This window comes from Crassostrea angulata, chromosome 7 (assembly GCF_025612915.1).
Source record: "Crassostrea angulata isolate pt1a10 chromosome 7, ASM2561291v2, whole genome shotgun sequence".
Taxonomy (NCBI): domain Eukaryota; kingdom Metazoa; phylum Mollusca; class Bivalvia; order Ostreida; family Ostreidae; genus Magallana; species Magallana angulata.
Genome location: NC_069117.1, coordinates 16,148,023 through 16,166,713, shown reverse-complemented (window position 1 = coordinate 16,166,713; position 18,691 = coordinate 16,148,023). Strand labels below are relative to the sequence as shown.

Genomic DNA, 18,691 nt, shown 5'->3' with positions numbered 1-18,691 from the left:
ACAAAAGATAATCGAGATTTAATTGCATGAACCTGAAACAAAAGTAATGGTAATTCTATTTTTTACCTACAAAGAAATAACTCTACACTTTTTTTCATTTATATGAGCATGCTTTCCTTGACCTTTTGACCTTTCTTGTCCTGCAATCTTATGATTAAACTTTACTAAATGTGTTTGAAATAATATTATCGATGATAGATTTATAATAATGTATACTGATTGATATTTCAATAAATGTATTAGGTTCAAATCCCTTTGATGTATTGATATTGTTTCCGTATTATGCCATTTTAATTAAAATTGCAAGACGGAAAGAGATAAAAACTAATAAAACAATATCCTCTAATCACTATATGAACAATTTTACTGCTAGCATCGTTAAGCTCATCCAATCAGATTTAAACATGGCTGATTTAACAGTAGACACCCGGAATTATAGACCCTTATAAAGGTAATCTTAACAAAAATCCAAGTATATAAATACCACAAGTCAAGTTTATAAGCTTACAGAAGAAAACATATCTACAAAAAGCCATTTATAGATGCGACAAGCTATGGTGAACATAGTTATGTACAACGGAAAAAGTTTATTCCTGTGCAGTATCTTTTGGAGTATCACACTTGGTATGCTTCCGTTCAGTTGAATGTACCTTTTCTAATTTTCTTTAAATCTTTGTTAATTTTTTTTTTAATTTCATAATTCCTGGACAGTTGTGTAGTATATAAAAGTACTGATTATGTCCGTTGGATTACAGTAATTTGCAAAAAAACCGGCAAGTTGCAAATTGTTTGATCAAAATTTTCTTCAAGGAAGGGGGTGTCAGAAAATGAATGATAGATAAAACATAAAACATCAAATCATGTTAATATCAATTTGTTAACAGGTGCTAGTATTCCTTGTATCAACTGTGTGTGTATGTACGATAGCGAACTTTCTCAAATTCAAGCTTATCAGGATCGATTAGCGTTGCGTGCGCTGATTAATTCTTACTGCACAAATAAAGGATGTCGGACTGCTGGACCCGTAGATCTTGATATGATCTCCGATTGCTCGTCTAACACAGAGTCGAAGATACCTGCATGTGTGGAATGTGACGGAATTCTCACGTTTTCGTCAAAGTCAGCGCCAGGTACGACCTGATTTATAGTTTCAGTCAGTACTTTCCTAACATATATTTTGCATTTACTGCTTTTTGTTGTGATATTTTGTTTTTGTTAGAGTTCAAGAAATCAACTTTAACTGTAATTAATTAAAGTTTACATTTAAGAATACTTTGAAGAATACTTGCAACACTTTTTGAACAGACTTTGTTATACATTCTTAAGTTGAAGAAAAGAACCTTTTACCAATACGATATTACTTTATACTGTCCCGAGATTTTGCTTCCACCATTCTCCGCTTGATAGTTCGATAATTATAATATATACCTTTGTGGTCAAACTACGTTCATCCACTAATGTAAAAATTGTCCAGATTATCTGTTTTGAAGCGCCCCCTCAACCGCTTCAGGTTTTAATACATATCCAAAAATAGAAAGTCTACGGGGATTTTGCATTGCATCAACCATTAATAAGCCCGGATGATAACATTGAAAAATTACGCGAGGTGTCCCGAGTACTTCCAAATGGAGAAAAGATGTAAACATTTCCCATTATAAATCTCTGTAAGAAATTTGTTTTCGTTCCTGTAAACTTTTCTGAGTGAAAAGGGATAATTTGTTAATGAAGATATCTTGGATATTTTCCGTTTCATCGATTTCAACTGTACTTCTTTCACAGGTATGCGTATTTTTATTAAAAATCATCAAAAAGTGATGGAAGCAATAACTTGGGACAGACTTTATATCTCTATATATTTTTAATCTGCTCTTTTCTATCTTTGCGGTAATTTTTCAGATGAAACTTTTACAATGACCATAAGTTACAAAGGTTGTGTTGAGGTTGACTCAAGTACCATTTCTTCCTGCGAAAGATATACAGAAACTTCTTGGACGACTCTACCGTTTTTCTCAAGAATATCAACTTTTCAGGAAGCCTCTAGTGCAGGGTTCTACAACGGATCCGTTTGTTATAAAGTCACTCATACAGATTCTGAAGGACTTTCAATACATCAAAACTGCAAATATTATGAAAAAGTATATATGTTTGTGTTGAACGTACTGCTTTCAAAGCTTTTTTATCAAACCTTTTAGCATATAATTAATGTTATTCTATAGACAATTTGATGCGCGAGTCAAATATGAATTTCCCGACTACCTATATCGATTTAAAAGTATTCTTAGGTTAGTAGAAACAATGACAATATATTTTGTATTTGTACAATTTAAAAATTTTGTCAACAAAAATCATATCTTCGAACACAAAAAGATAAAGGTTTCCTTTATAAATAACTGTTTGTAGTAAACTAGTAGACAGTCCTTAGTCTGGTACCCATTAATGTTTTGTGGGCAAAAATAAAATTGAATGCAATTACAATTGAGAAATTGTTTTCGTAATACATATTTTTGTTTTTAATATGTTGATGTTTTTTATTGGAAAAATGAAATTTTACTATCTTTAAAAGAACTGCCATTAGAAGATTTACGAAGGTTGTTCGATATGTAATGTGTATCTCAAAGCATTCTACACAAATAGTGAAATAAACGTTACATCCCTTCAAAGTATTATCCGCGGTTTAAAATACATGTACATCTCAATCCCTGAATCCATTTCTAAAATACATCACGGTACACTGGTTCATGTAGACATATGGGACACTTACTGATGGCTGAGCCAAAGATTTGTCGGGACTTGTAACGACAACCAGATAAGAACTCTTTAGGTTTTGGGAAAAGGAAAATATCGCATGGGGCTTGATCAAGAGGGTTTGTTTGGTTTGGCAAGACTGTCACCTTCTTCGATCGACTTCAAAATTATCTTCACAACTTAAAATGTATGTGATGGAGCGTTATTATGAAGTAGACGAACATGCCTAAATCCTGACACAGAACGTCGTTTATAATAATTCTTATTGTTTTGCCTCGGACTAGAATGTCGCGACGTCATTGGATGAAACGCGTCACGTGGCTGCCTTACAAATTTCTTTAAAAGGCAAGCGTCAAAATTTATAGCGCAACATGGCGGACGTAACGTTATTTGAACTGATTTTCTACACAAACGTTTGTTTACATATCAAACTTTAGGTCCTCGACAAAACAAAACACTTATTAGGTGTGTTACTGACTGTTTAAAGAAATTTGTGGGGTCGGTAAAGTGCATAGAAGGCGAGGCATACTGACCTGTAAACTTTTTGCCGTTTTCGCCAGAATTTGTACGGTTACACCATCACATGAAAAGAATAAGCAATAAAGAACCTTTTTGTGCTTATGGTTTTTTTTTATCAACTTCAGGCCATCTATCGTGTTAAGTAAGCCAATGTTTCTTACTGGTTTGAAAAAGTGAACTAATGTTTCGTCACTAGTAACAATATTTGCAAATTATTTCCCTGACTTTTGAGACATTTGCCTTGTCTGTTACAGTCAAAGGCGGTCAGATTTTACGCATCTTTGACGGACTCTGTGTCAATCAAAATTTTCTTTCTTCACCTACGAACTTGTCTAATAAGATTCCTTATCAGACTATAAACTTTCCCCCTTATCAGTAAAAATCTGCATTATTACCATTTTTCAATAGTGGTCAACGACTGACTCTACTGAAATGACTTTAAGTTTAAAACTATGTGAAGCTGAAGACTCATGTTTATACCGTTTGAAAGGTATTAAAAAACGTTATTCAAGTGTATCATCATCAGCGAAATTGTGCAAAGCGTTATCGCGCTGAGCTTCAAAGCATATTACAGATTAAATAGCCCTCGTATTGAAAATTAGACAGCCCCACAGCAAAACTAGACTAATACTTAATATACTTTTTGGACATGTAGTACCAAAACGTCACGGGTACATTTGTAGTTTTTTGCATGTAAATATGTCAAATTTGCAAGTGTTTAAATCTGTAAAAACATTACTCTAATGCGTTATGCGTTTGTCCTGAGATTAAAACATTATTCAGTTACATAATTATTCAAATCATGCTTTTTGTTACATGCGCAAGAATTTAATTAGAAGCTTAAGAAAACTTCGCCTACTAAGAGTAAAGTTTATTCATTCTTGCTTTTTCGAAAATCAACAAATCGGTGCAATTAATTCTATTTATCACGTTTATTTTATGTAATGCTTTCGTATAACATCAACATGAAGCTGACTAGTGATATCACAGGCCGATCATTCCTTGAAAGGAATACTGTTTTTATAACTAAAGGCATAATTAGTCATTTTTTTCACTTTACATATGCTGACTTCAATAGATTAAAATCGCTAAAGAAATAGAATTTTATAAAACCACCAAATTTTCATTTCAATTGAAATTGGGATGTTTTATTTGGTTTATTACTTGTCAGTCCTTGAGAGTCCAGATGTGGATTTTATATATTAATAACAAAATAAAGAGAGTTCTTATTGACACAAAATTTCAGAAAATGTAGCGCCACTTTCTGAAAAATTCTTTCTCAAAATTGACAAAAATGAATATTTATCGTTACTTGGCATCTTTCCAACATTGCGCTCTAGGATCATCATCGTGTAGAAATATGACATAAAATTTGAAACAGTTGTTGGATTTTCCTCCTTAAGAATATAGTCTTCTTTTTATACATTTTATAATTAAATACTGAGTTTGACAATGCAATATTGGCTGTTACTACAACTAGAAACAGCCAGTGCAAAACAAACATCATACACCTGACTTTAAATGGTTATCCTATGATAAAATTCTGTTCATTCTTTAGACTTGCTACCACAGCTTTATTCCATAAATGCGTGGTTTTCTCGTAGACAATGTTATTATTTATAAGTTAGATATTGTTTAGTTTAGAAAATTTATATAGTAACCGATAAGCCATTCACTTTTCTCTATATTAAATGATATCCTAACAAATAAGACATCAAATAAAACTGAATTTAAAATGACCTAGTAAAATATTCAATGCCTAAAACTAGGACACTTTAGAATTATGAACAATAATTTAAGGGGGGTCGTACTTTTGATTTCGTTCGTCATTAGTGTGTACCTAAAAATTAAAGGCTATAATATTAGAGATAATATTTTGTGAAGGAAATAATCATGCTCCGTGGTTTTATGGTTTTATATATTTAAATTTAGATAGAATTTTTTATTTGAATTATCAATTTGTTTTAAGGAGTACAATCATAACTTACTACTTAATTAATGTGTTAGATGTACTTTTAGTTATCATCATCGGGTCACTAGAGTAAACATTACATTTTTCAACCTTAACACATCATAAAATGAAATATCGGTTTTAATAATATGGTTAGTGTTAAAAGTTTCAGCTAATAGAAGATTAGAAGATTTAATGTAAAAAAAAAATCTTTCTGAAGTGGGGCGGGTGCTTTAATTGAAAATAAGATGTTTACTTCTTTCACGTTTTAATAATCCTATTTTTACTTACAGTTCTTTAAAGGTTGGTATTTATGGTGTACTTTAAAAGGCAAATATGGCGTATCTAGGCTTTAAAAGATAAATATCAATTTAAATGCAAACGCGTGCTACTTAAATCAAAATTATATTCAGATCATCGAGTTTGAATAGGATTTCAAAAAAGGCCTCTTTCTAGTATCATAACGGAAATTCCATACAAATCGGTTAAAGTATATGCATTATACAAATAGCGTTTAATTGTTTTTGTTCAAGGAGAAATGTGCAATGAGGTCCGGTGATGGACCTGTCAGACACATAAATGAAATACTACTACTGACCACGGTGCGTCAAATCATTAGTATGGACTTGATCGCATTTACTTATTAGGACGAGAATGTTGATCTCGAGGATCTATATGAACTAAATATCATAAAGCTCCATTTAACAAAGAAATAAGCGTCATGATACTAGGGTAATGTTTTATCATACGTCATGGTATTTCAGAGAATGTATATTAAAAACAATGCGTTTTCAATGAACATGACTTGAAAAATGATCACTTTCATTTTTTAAAAGAATTTACGTTCTTGTATAGAAAATGTTACAGGTGGTAGATATAAATGATTTTATTTCAGGAAAATTGCACAGTAATTTCACAAAGTGCTTATCTTTCATATCAATATAGGATAATTATTATACATGTATGTATGAAAAATGTATTTTTATTTTGAACAACCACGATCAATATACACATTTTCCAGTAAGCATGGAAATGCAGTTCCAACCAGTAGTCTTTATTGGACACGTGCTAGATTTTAGTTTACCATTGAACACGTAGTGTATGGTGATTTCCTCATTTGCTCCACCCCACAGATTGATTAAGAGATCCGCCTCCTGATACACAATGGATCTGATTCTGGTGCTTGAAGCCGGAATCCATTTACTTACATCTCCTAACATGTATATTTCGTTATTTCTACAAAGATCGTAGAACAAGTTACATATCAAAATAGTTTTCAAGACGCATCAAGAACTGATTATGTTGTATATAAAACAAATAAATATGTATATACCTGAAATACCACTTCATATAATCAAAATCATAAAGTAAATCACAAATCATAAATCAAAATTTAGGTAAGTGTAAAGCTTTTCAAAATAAAAATCTTTTTTTATAATTATAAAGCATTCAATATATTATCTTATATCCAGATTTGCACAAAATAACAAAATTATAAAAAAAAAATCATGAATTGGATAATTTTGTCGAAAAACTCTAAATGCAGCCTTACAAAATCCGGAAAACTTTGTTACTCCTTAAGGTTTTTTTTAGAATAAAGGGGGGAGGGGTGTGGCCAATTATACATTGGACACCAACGAAGCCTCTCAATATTTTTTTCAGATCTTCAAATAAATTTGCAGCTGCGGAGTTCGACAGTTGTTGTAGGTTATTAAAAAGGCATTGTTCATTGTTCTGTTCTTGTATTCATAATTTTTATACAAAACAACACTTAGAACCTCATATTTATTGAGTGTTTTATCTGTTGGGAACAGTTTTGGTTCTTTTTTAACAACAACGAGTCAGTTCAAAAAATGTTTACATTTTCTTATCCTCAAATGTACAAGACGGCCGCACATCCCCCATAAGGTTGAATTCAATTGTGATAAGAATTGATACAAGTTAAGTAAAGGACTAAATTATATTTCAATTTTTCTAACAATTATTCACCAGTATGTAGTAACCATCACACACAGCTTTAACATGTTTAAATGGCGTTGAATATGTATATACATGTATGTATGAAAATTTTTGAGCACTAAATTCATCACTTACCCATATTCTAATTTGGGAACAAAGTGGAAAAGACAAAACTCAGATTTGGTACAATTGTTTGGAAGCACCAAATTATCAGACGTCTTAAATTCTCGGAAAGATGACACGTCCTTGTAATCATAGACTAAATAGGACACCCCAGGGGTCTGAAAACAAATGTACGAATAGAAAGGTTCAACTTTTGTTTAAAGTGAATCAAATATGAATTGTTGTCCAACTTATTAATCATACTTGTAATTACCAGAAAGTCCATGTCTTTATATTTTAGTGTGACATTTCCAGAGGTTTCAACTGCTAGTATCGTTCCCCAGTTCAAGCTTGTGTTTTTAAACATATTCATGCTATACGTGGACCAGATTTCCATTTTCAAAGATTCAAATGCTTGCTAAAAGACAATATTGTTTCTGAAACACCCATTAAATAAACAAGATAAACATTGATTAAACTTAGTTTGCATTTCTTATTTAAAAAACCCCCAAAATTGCATATTTATTGAGAACAGTCATATCCATTCAAGTTTAAACAATAATAAAGTTTACCTTTATGATTTGAATATCCATTGCAGTTGCTGGTTTTGATGGATGCATTAGTTGTCCAATATAGATAGAGGTTCTACGAACACAGATATCATACAGAAGTCAATCTCTCTCTCTCTCTCTCTCTCTCTCTCTCTCTCTCTCTCTCTCTCATTGTAATCATTAAATTCATAATTTTAAGAAAAAAGATTTTACTTGTTGATAAGACGGTAATCAATATGGCCTGCCATATCACTTGGGCCATAAGGACCAGTAGAAAGGGTGGCGACTAACGCATTTAGTTCCGTATAAGGTTCGGATTTCTCTGAAATTAAACACCAGTAATAAAATATTATTGCTAGAAGCGTGCCGTTGCAGAAAATGATGAAAAATGAGAAAATGTTAACACAAGATACTAACGGAATACATGCTGTTTTGGTTGTTTGATGCATTATGTATCATTAGTGTAAATATTTATGATTCTGGCCCGAGATTTTGCATTAAAAATTATATTAATCAGCTGATATAAAATCTTATTTAATGTATTTTGTCACCAAAATACGGCAATCAAATACATTGTTCTATATCTAATATATTTAGATAGAGCAGAAAATCTTTTCTGACAAAATTATTTCATTAGTACTTTTTAGAGAGAAAAGCTCAGAATTTGAAACAGAAAAAAACCACATTAAGCTTCTTTGAAAAAAAATAGTTTAGAATAGCTTAAGCTTTATTTACGAAATACAAGACTTTTGTGACACAAAAGATTAGATTTTTGTAGTCCATTTTACATTGTCACAATTTAACTTTTTAATAAATGCATACACTTTTTATTAACATTATTAAAATTGTTGAATTTTGCGTAGATTTTACTGTAACGATTTCCTGGTTGTACGTCTGTTGTCCAGAATGTATCTTTTGATGGCGCCAATCCTAAAGCGTAAGCAAACATGGACGACACTCCGATCCGCCATTGTTCTCCGCCGGGTGAGTAGTCGTCGCTGACTCGTGCCTGCGTTTAGTGTCATGTTGTAAATTTTGTATTTACTGCCACAAAGTAAATTCAAAATTTACAGCATGACATTAGAGTCACGTGAATGTTCATATTAAACAATGCACAAGCAACCAAATTAAAACGACATCAAAGAGTATTTACATTCGTTTTTAATAGAAATAGTCTTGTTTCTTCAAATTTCTTAAATTTATACTTGCCAAACATGTATGGTCAACTAAATTGTACCGATACCAATTTTATTCATTAGTTCTTTTAGTTGCTTACCATCTTGTATGTGATACTTATACTACCAGTATTGTCAAAGATATATGTACCTGCGTTACTTGCGAGAGAGTAAGAGACTGCAGTGCGTGGCGAGGGTTTGCCATGCAGTACTGTATAAACACGTCGTTGGTCTTCGCAGCCTCATTCATTTGGGTGAGCCACATTTCTCCCAATGTCAGGTTCGTTTTGAGGGCTTTTATTTTATCAAACTGAACGTTCAACCAATCCTATAGGAATTGGTACTACTTCAAAATGTACGTATATAATGTGTATTTTAAAATATTATATAGGTACACTGTAATTTGGAATTTTAATTAATTCTTATTGCAAGGTTTATTCTTTTTAAAGGCGGCCAAATGCTTACTTGCTCGTACATAACAAGTCCCCAAGTTAGAGTTTTGTTAAGAAGATCATTCCAAAATTTCTGAAGAAGAAAATTGGTGAGATGCATAAAATGTAAAAAAAAAACCCCAAAATATATCAGTCAGTAAAATAAAATGACTATTAACATTTTTGTTTGATGTTTTTTTTCATATTATAATTCATCAATCTTATAATTACAATTTATCTATGATTTTTAATCAACGTATAACAGTATAGAATACCTGGTCCACTGGCAATGCACCCGTATCCTCAACAATGAAGTTGTAAGCCCCTCCGTTTTGCTTAGCATACTGAGTATCCGCTGACCTTCAGTTGAATAAAACGCTTTAAGTTCACATTTTAGGTATTAGAGGGAAAATGCCAAATAAAGTATAAAGTCTTAGTACATGTATAATACTACTTCTTCGGTGTTTAACTCTTTGTTAGTAATAATGTTGCAATAAACACATAATTGTTCTTTGCTTACCAATATCGATTATGAAGTGCCAATAAAGAAAACGTTTTGTTGTAGATATATCTGTAAGTAAATTTAAATTGTATATCAAAGTCTTACTATATACATGTATATACAATACTTACTATTTATTATTATTGCAAGTTTAAATTTCACATAAAAAATATGAAACCGAAAAGTGGAAAATTTTATAACTCGATAGTACATGTAACAGTTATTGACATTCATATTTCCGTTGCACGAGATGTCCTACCCAAGACCGTGAGGAAATACATCTGTACGTGGCTCCCAAAGCTTCACCCCACCGGCTAGCCCTTTGTAATACCACCAGGAGTCAAACTGAAAGTAGCTTTAATTGAAACGACATGGATCTATAAATCTTGTGTCTTGTGTCAGCTGTACGTTTTTGAAAAAAGAAAACACGTTCAATGTAATAAAAACTTACTTAAACGTGAACACTGTTTTGTTCAAAAGATCCAACATTGTTTGTTCATAATTCTTCTGTGGTTCAGTCTTGTAATAGTAGTATGCTCCTAAATAGTATGAATTAATAATATTAATATTTAGATAATCTCATTTTCTCTCTGATAACTAGCTTACTTCAGATGTCTTTTAAAAGACTAAAAGAGTCATGGTCACGATTTTGGTCAAATTCTATTTTTCTGTTTTTATTATTTACGATGCTAAAGATATACATTTCTAATGATGAAATGATATTTGAGAGTCAGTCATTAGTTTATAAGCAAGATACAGAGCTCACAATTCTTTGTTATGTAAACAAGGCTCATGCCCTGTTATTGTTTACATATACCTGTACGAAATCTTTTTCCAGCTTATTTGTCTATCTTCTTATTCATCTCAAGCATTGTTTACATTGTTTACATAGTAAAGATTTGTCAGCTCTGTAACTCGCTCATAACTCAATGAATGACACTCAAATTTGGGTTGCATATTAAAAATGCCTTACTTAAGCATTGTAAACATTAAACTTTTTGACCATAATCGTGACCATGCCCCATCAAGGAGGCTGGGTGGTCAATAAATTAACCATTATATCTACATTGGTAAGAGTTTTCTTTTTATTAATAATCTATTATTTGATAAAGAATAAACCCAAACATTTTAGCTTTGATTATTTTGCTATATCTTTATACAGAGCTCTTCTTCTAAAGGAGATTAATATATTTTAAAAATGACCACGACCATCCAGCCCTCTTAACAATAGTTTTTAATATTTGCTCGCGTTACCATTGTCTGTCCAGTAACCGGCCCTGTGTAGTGTAAGATCTTGTGCCAGGGAATTCTCTTTGCTTCCATATAGTTTTCTTAAAGCTGTTCCCCATTTTTCAAAAGCCTAAATTCATTAATTAACACATTTTATTCCAGATTAAAAGTGCAAATTACTTTGAATAATTTGCATTATTAGAGTCGTTATTTTAAAATCATAGTTCTTTGAATATTAGGTAAACAGGCCCCGGGGCATAAAAGTAACACGAGCTCACTTTTAATCTCAGTCTCACTTTTCTTTTGTAAAAGTGAGACTGAGATCAAAGCTGAGGTCGTCTAACTTTTATGGCCCCGGGGCCTGATTTATTAAAAAGCCCAAATACATGTATATAAATATGCGTGTTCATGTTTATTTTTCTGAAAGTATGAAAACAATATGAAAGTAACATAAAGGAATGAAGTGCATTAAAATTAAAACTCACTGTGGACGATCTAAATTCTTTTTTTGCTTAAGGGTGTATGATTCATGCTCCAGAAAATGAAAAATCATTTTATCAACCATTTAATGTCTGTCTATACTCCTACCTTATTGATCCCCTTGGCGTAGCAGACTATCGTCATGTAGGTGTAGTGATATGGCACCTCGTCTATCCCTCCCATCAGGCCCCAATATATGTTCCCCCCGACTTCTCTGTCCTGCCAGTTTGAGGCCACCATAAACTCAGAAAGAGGGGAGATAATCAACGTGTTACCCTCTTCGTCAAATATAACCAGGGGTCCTCCCGTTAGTCCGTCTCTTATATCTTTTGTTTGGTCTCCCCATCTAAAATGCATGTACAAATAGTTTTAACAACGTTGACACGTATTTGATTTACTTCATTGAGAGGTAAAAAAAGGATATTCTTAATGTGTGATATCTCTTTATATCGATAAATCTTAGAATATTACTTCACAAATCAAAGGAAAATTCAAAATATTTTCATTTTCTTAGAGGAAATAATAGTATTAAAAAACTGAAAAAGATATATGTCAAACCTACTTTCCTATACTTTTGTGCGTATCACCCAACATATATCCTCCAAAGGAAAGATAACCTCTGTTAACGGGGCCATCTTGAACTTGAAATCCTGGGAACCCGGATATGATTTTATCAAATGAATCAGCTTTTGCGCCACTAGCTCCATCGGTATAGTTCTTAATTCAAATTCAAAAGAAAAGCCATCAACTCATTTAATTACCAAAAACCTCACCAAAAAGTATATGAAAATACCAAAATTCAATTATGCTTAAAAAATGATCAGTGATATATTTAATCATTTAGCAGAAAAATGCGTCTAAAACGTTTCAATGTATACCTGAATAAACACTACCAAATTCGGATCATGGTCGTATTGTCTAATGGATACAAACATTTCTTTTTTTCCAGCCCAATATAGATAATCCGATGTAGTGAAATTGCCCAATTTGTCCACTCCCACTTCGTGAACGGTGTAGAACAGCTTAAGACTCCCATCTTCAGCAGTGAACAACTTGCCACTGTCTCTGAAGAAGGCGGGCGCACTCTTTAGCCACTCTTTTCCATTGACGTACAGGGAGTATGTACCGTTGGAGTAAGTTGTTATTGAAAATGGATTTTGGCATAGTGATAAGGAAACCAAAGCTAGGCAAAACAAATTAAGAGAATACAATTTCTTGCACTTTACGGAGATACGTTGCCTATTAAAATATAATTCCATACAATCAATTATAAGTAGATTCCTGTACCTTGAAATATGAAAATACTGGTTGTAGCCATAATATTAGAGACGATAACAGCTGATAACAGCGATCTCCTGTCCTTATCTTCTACATGCAAAGAAGTCCAGACTTTTTGTTGACGTAATGAACCAGCTCTCTATCGTACAAACTAAACTTGCATTGAATCAGATATGGTTTTGAAATTTAAATTTAATAATTTCTCCAGTAAACGAGATGCGTTTTACGAATTTTTTGTACGAAATGATGTAAATTTATTACGTAGAAGAAAATTTGAACATATAGAACTTTTTTTAAAGATCACATGTTATTAGAATTAACGTTAGCTGCAAATATTAAAGGGAGTTGGTGTAGTTTCAGGTTCGAGTTCGGTTTGCCCGTTGTTTTAGAAAAGAACCGAGCAGACCTTTCGATAATTTGGCTTTCAGAAAAATATTTCATTTTGCAATGTTTAAAATTACATGTTTGTTACTGTTCATTGTTTCACTCCAAAATCTCAAAAGACGACATTGGTGGGAAATACCGGTATTCAAATTTCTATCAAAACTCTTTAAAAAAAACTTTGATTCAAATTAAAATTAACAATTTACACTGATAGTGCTTGGGTTTATTTTTTTTTATACCTGTTGCTATGCAGTATCTGGTGACGAATGGAGTTTCTGAAGCAAGTGGCGTAGTTCAAGAGGTCATGGATACAACTTTTTATGAATGAATATCATATTCTCCGTGATAGTGTGGTGGATGGTATACTAGTATTTGAACAAACGCCCTCACTTGGGCGGCTATGCGACCAAAGTTTTGGCCAATATCCCAAAAGAGCATTATGAGGGGAGAATCTCAAGATGAATAATTTTTTCCGAATATCTTAGCAAGACCTAATCTCCGAGACCTCATGATACCTGAATTTTTTTTTATACCTTTAGCTTATGGTACCCACAGTGTTCGGCGCTAGCAGTAAATGAGGCACTGATATTCGTGTTGAGAGCAATATATAGCTTGCCAATATTGTTCAAGACATCCGGATGTTACCATAGACCAAACGAACAAAAGCCATTCATCAATGATATTTTATTAATCTAAACTTATATAAATTAACTTTCTACAAATGTATTTTGCATGCCAGGTGTTCTTCTAAAATGTTTGTACAATGCTAATCTAGAAGAAACTGACAGCGTTTAGTATTCGGGCATTTATATCATTACAGTTACGCAAACCATCGCTCAGCATAATAAAATAACAGAACACTAAGCCCATTTGGAAACCAAAGAAAGGAAGAAGACACAAGGTCAAGAAGAGTTTTGGATGTGATGAAATCTTCTAACAAAATGGCTCCAATATGGGTGTAGGCTTTTGCTCGTTAAATTTTATTCCCATGGTCCCCAATATCCACCATGATACTTTGGATTAGCTTTGCTGTCCATGGCCGGATATCGACAAGGTACAGCTGTTTTATTGTACTGGGCTAACAACTCCAACATGTTTATAACTACGTGCTGATAGGTGCCTGATACGTCATCGTGTTCGTTAGGGTCTTCCGTTATGTTGAAGAGCCAGATGTTCTTAGAAGCTGGGTCTTTGGATAAAGTTATGGAATCCATATGAGGAGGTGGAACCCAACTTCCATTTCCTGAAAATAATTACAAAGAAAAGTGTTATGACTTCCTAAATGGTTTTAGTTTCAAAATGATTCTAAGACAGTCATGATCTTTTATATGAAGTCTCAATATCTGTTGTATAAAGATATTGTTTTGCTGTTTTAGAATCATAGAGACTCTTTAATTTGATAATTTGAAAACAACACAGGCCCTATCACCATAAAAATATATTGGCTTGCTTTTGATATTAGTCTCAGTTTTAGAACAAGGGTATATACAATCAATAGAAAAGTGAGTCTTTCTTATTAATATGCTTAAAAATTTGATTGCTTGTCTCTCTGTCAAGAGCTTAAAGGGGGGAGGGGGGGTCTTTAATGTAACGAAGCCATCGATGGCACCGGAAAGTTTTAATACAATTTGTTAGTTTCGTCACTATCATAATAATAGTCAATATTTTATGAATTATTGCGGCAGCAATATTCAAAACTTTTTCGGTTCCTCAAACCTGGAAATCCAGTGACCAGTTTCCAGTCGCCCATTCTGACCGCCGCCCGTATTCTGTTATCGAATGGGCTGCTGGGCACCCTCTGGCCCACCGGCGGGTACATAGGGTCAATGTTGTGAAGAATGGACTGTCTTGGACCAGGAGATGAACCTTCACTGCAAATACATACGCATTAGTGTTGTAAGGGGATTCTTACTTTTGTGGGTTTTGTTTGTTTGGACTATATACATGTACACGTACCACTTGCACAACCTTACGCAAGATCACACGTTCAGTGTTTACAAATTGTGTATGTTTCACGATGTTTACCGTATTTAGATCATTTACCTTATGGTTTTCCATTGGTCCATTCCATCCAATGGTTTGGTTCCGTTCAAGGTTCCTCCCACCATGGAAATGAGAGTTGGGAACCAATCAGAGACGTGAATCAAGTCTCGTGACACCGACCCTTTCCTCTTCAACATCTCGCCGTGAACAAACCCTACTCCATGCACTCCTCCCTCCCACAAGGAATCCTTCCATCCGCGAAGAGGGAAGTTGTTTCCCCCGGCATGAATTTGACCTCCATTGTCTGCAAATTAAAAGGTATTCACAAATTGTTCATCTCAAATTCTTTTAAAAAATCTTTGATGACACTTGAATAAAGAGCAGTTAGTATGAAAAGTAGTTTCAGTCTATCAATAAATGAAAAATTCATCGATCATATGCATAGAAGTATATTGTACATTATACGGAAAGTTATTTTAACATACCAGTTGAGAATACCATCAGCGTGTTATTCCACATCTCCCTTTTCTTGAACACATCAGTCAAGTTCCCAATAGCTTCGTCCATTGCCGAAACCATCCCTAACAATGTAATCAAATTACTCTCAAGCTACTATAATACGGACGTAGATCGTTTTTCCAGTTTCTAGATCTTTCTCTGATTTTTGCATAAAATCAAAATGATGCATATTTAATGCTATGTCCGTTGATAAAAATTGCTTATACAACTTTTTTTTAGTATGCTATCTTGTATAGGTCAGTTTTCTTATTTGTACATAGCCTAGATGTTTTGATTTTAAAAGTTGTCAGAATGTGTGCCTTTAGATTAAGTCACACAAAAAATTAAATTTGCATCTTTTCACTGATCACTGTAAATTGCAATCTAAATCCTACTTTTTTAAAATATTTTTTGAGAAGTAAAGAAATACCGGCATATGTTCGTCTCTGTTTGTCCTGTATGTGCATATAAGGCTTTGTGTACTGTTCAGGAACTTGTAATGGCCCATGTACAGATTGAAAAGGCAGATACAAGAAAAGGGGCTGCAAGGAAAACATTAATACGTGTTTAATTGCAACTTTTTTTTAAGTGGAAAGGGGGGGGGCAATAGAATTTGTTCAGTCTGAGTCAAAGTGATTTTCGATTCTTGGATTCTCGAATGCAGTTAATTCCTGACCTTTTTGAAAAGGATTGAACCATTAATACCTTGTCTGTATTGTGGTTGTTGACTACTTCTGCTGCTTTTTGGGCAAACAAGTGTGTAGAGTAGACTCCTGTGTAATTAGCAGGATTCATGTTGTCACGAAGATCGGTCCCACACATGGCGCCAAAACAGCGGTCGTGTTTGAAGTAGTCTTCTGCTCCTGTTAAGTATCCTGTAAAAACAGAATCATCAAACGTCTCTTCAGTTGATCGCAATTGTGCATTGGCAATTTGCTGTTGTAAAAATTTATTACATGACACAACATCCCCTCTTTTCTATCCACAAACAAATGGGCAAAATAATGATTTAACGGTGCCTGGTAACATGGTACATTGTAACACGTTTAAATTAATCTGTACATGTACAAAGAACGTATTGTAAGCCAAAACTTGATAACCAACACAACATTTATCGATAAAAAGGGCAAATACAATAACGAAATATAATATAAAAGAAGAAAGGATTCTGATGAAGGTTGTAATGCACCATTTTTTTGCAATATTTAAGAGTAATGACATAGTGTGTCTTGCATGAAAGCCGTACGGTTTTTTAACCTACCGAAATGAGAATCAAATCCTCTATTTGTTGGCAGATACTCCTCCTTGTAAAACCCGAGATGCCATTTTCCTACTGCATGTGTTGAGTATCCCACTTCCTTCAGTTTCTGTGGCAGTATTGCACTGTCTAGGGGTAAACCGTTAGGTTGTGGAGGGCGTATGACTCCGTGCTGAAGACCGGTGTGTATCTGTACAGGAAATGGTTTAATATTGAAATGACTCAAGAAGTACTTTTGAAACAATTACAGCATGCTTTTTCTCTCTTGTACGCATATGTTGACAATATCTTTAAGGATAATCTACGTGAAGATACACTGTGTAGGACAGAGAACTCTTTTGAGAAGACCATTATAATTGTATGATTACGATTTCTAATAAACTATTGATGGTCCCAGACTCTTCTTTTTTTAATTTCACCACCTTGTTTTAATTTGCTACTTGTACAGCGATTTCGCAATAAACTGTTGACAGTTTAAGATATTCACACATTTGATAGTTAGAACAAAGTCCTTTGTAATTTGAAAACACGGGCACAACTATATTATTATTTTTCGAGGTGTTTTATAGAATAGGAAATTCTGATTTATTTTTTTTTTTTGGAAGGACCATGACATAGCCTGTATAATATTAAACCGAACTTACAGCAGTGTAAACGGTTTGAATGGAATTCACCACGTAAAGCTAGAGCTAAACAAAAGATTTCATGTTTATTTTTATTCTTCTGCTATTGTTTACATGTACATGATATTGTATACAACCATATCGGGTGAGGTTAAGATACGTGTACCTGATATCGTCCAGACATGAGTTGACTTCTTGTGGGTGTACATATCGGCTGCACGTAGTAATTCTCCAGCTTAACGCCTTCTCCCGCAAGCTTGTCTAAATTCGGCGTCTTTATCTCAGAACCATGATACCCGATGTCGTTGTAACCAAAATCGTCTGCTATTATTAACAGGATGTGTGGTTTTGTCGTCTGACATTTTGAGAGACTTAAGGTGGCCAGCAGAGTGATGACCGAGGTTAGCGTCTTCATCATATCTATGTAGCTAGCAATAACCAGACGACTTATATCAGATAAACATTATCAACACTCGAGTAAATACCTTCTTGTTGCATTATTTTTATCGAGCTTAAGGACATCACATGATTGTCACACGGTTTGTCAAGTATGCTCACAACTTTAATGAAATCAATCAACGTTGACCGTTATCGTGATTACTAAAAGCTAAAAGTTTACGGAGATTAAAAGTAAACAGTGTATCCCTAGCATAAATAATGATTTGTAGCTCCCATGTGATAGTTTTTTTTCTTTGGTAAAAAACGAATTATATCAGAGTGCATATATCAGGGATTGAGTACATGCAAACACATGTAAAAAGAAAAATTTCGAAATTTATTTTTTGCCAATATTACTGGGAGCAGTATTTCACGTCATCCTTTCTAAAATGCATGATTTCTTTTGCGTTTCGCGTTTGCATTTAAAGCTTCATTCTAAGAGTCTTACCCCTAATCTGAGACTCCTCTGACTACTGTATTTTCCCCGTTTCAATTTTTTTTTATGTTTGCAAAAACTATACCCTAGCTCTACGATCCAGAAATTGTAAACTTTTGATAAAAATAGATCTGCAGACCTTTAATAA

At 33.4% G+C, this 18,691-nt stretch overlaps 2 protein-coding genes and 1 long non-coding RNA gene across 3 annotated transcripts; 1 reads left to right on the top strand and 2 right to left on the bottom strand.

Moving 5' to 3' along the window:
• Positions 1 to 494: 494 nt before the first annotated feature.
• Positions 495 to 2,642, top strand: LOC128157403 (uncharacterized). The gene is made up of 3 exons (XR_008239818.1): positions 495 to 624; positions 885 to 1,130; positions 1,897 to 2,642. It is a non-coding gene; the product is annotated as an uncharacterized LOC128157403 (long non-coding RNA).
• A 3,410-nt stretch (positions 2,643 to 6,052) lies between these two features.
• LOC128191500 (uncharacterized) lies at positions 6,053 to 13,003 on the bottom strand. The gene is made up of 17 exons (XM_052863600.1): positions 12,933 to 13,003; positions 12,524 to 12,828; positions 12,208 to 12,362; positions 11,754 to 11,991; positions 11,190 to 11,295; positions 10,387 to 10,474; positions 10,195 to 10,290; positions 9,954 to 10,004; positions 9,709 to 9,793; positions 9,468 to 9,527; positions 9,154 to 9,330; positions 8,698 to 8,836; positions 8,041 to 8,149; positions 7,849 to 7,921; positions 7,551 to 7,694; positions 7,310 to 7,455; positions 6,053 to 6,451 (listed from the first exon to the last, which is right to left on the bottom strand). Exons 1-17 carry the CDS (start codon positions 12,961 to 12,963, stop codon positions 6,217 to 6,219), a joined length of 2,238 nt encoding a protein of 745 aa, XP_052719560.1. The 5' UTR covers positions 12,964 to 13,003; the 3' UTR covers positions 6,053 to 6,216.
• A 973-nt stretch (positions 13,004 to 13,976) lies between these two features.
• LOC128193237 (arylsulfatase B-like) lies at positions 13,977 to 18,142 on the bottom strand. The gene is made up of 8 exons (XM_052866583.1): positions 17,836 to 18,142; positions 17,050 to 17,236; positions 16,494 to 16,663; positions 16,219 to 16,330; positions 15,776 to 15,871; positions 15,351 to 15,594; positions 15,024 to 15,178; positions 13,977 to 14,550 (listed from the first exon to the last, which is right to left on the bottom strand). The coding sequence occupies exons 1-8, from the start codon at positions 18,085 to 18,087 to the stop codon at positions 14,288 to 14,290; spliced, it is 1,479 nt and encodes a 492-aa protein (XP_052722543.1). The 5' UTR covers positions 18,088 to 18,142; the 3' UTR covers positions 13,977 to 14,287.
• Between the last annotated feature and the right edge of the window lie 549 nt (positions 18,143 to 18,691).

What these genes read in the sequence shown, in the direction of transcription:
- LOC128191500 (XM_052863600.1), bottom strand. Translation starts at nt 12,963, where the DNA reads ATGGCTACAACCAGTATTTTCATATTTCAAG. An exon ending in ACGCACAAAAGTATAGGAAA is followed by an intron (nt 11,992 to 12,207) that starts GTAGGTTTGACA and finishes CATGCATTTTAG; the next exon opens with ATGGGGAGACCAAACAAAAG. An exon ending in AAAACAGTGTTCACGTTTAA is followed by an intron (nt 10,291 to 10,386) that starts GTAAGTTTTTAT and finishes TTTCAATTAAAG; the next exon opens with CTACTTTCAGTTTGACTCCT.
- LOC128193237 (XM_052866583.1), bottom strand. Translation starts at nt 18,087, where the DNA reads ATGATGAAGACGCTAACCTCGGTCATCACTCTGCTGGCCACCTTAAGT. An exon ending in AGGATTTGATTCTCATTTCG is followed by an intron (nt 16,664 to 17,049) that starts GTAGGTTAAAAA and finishes CTGTTTTTACAG; the next exon opens with GATACTTAACAGGAGCAGAA. An exon ending in ACTGGTCACTGGATTTCCAG is followed by an intron (nt 14,551 to 15,023) that starts GTTTGAGGAACC and finishes AATTATTTTCAG; the next exon opens with GAAATGGAAGTTGGGTTCCA.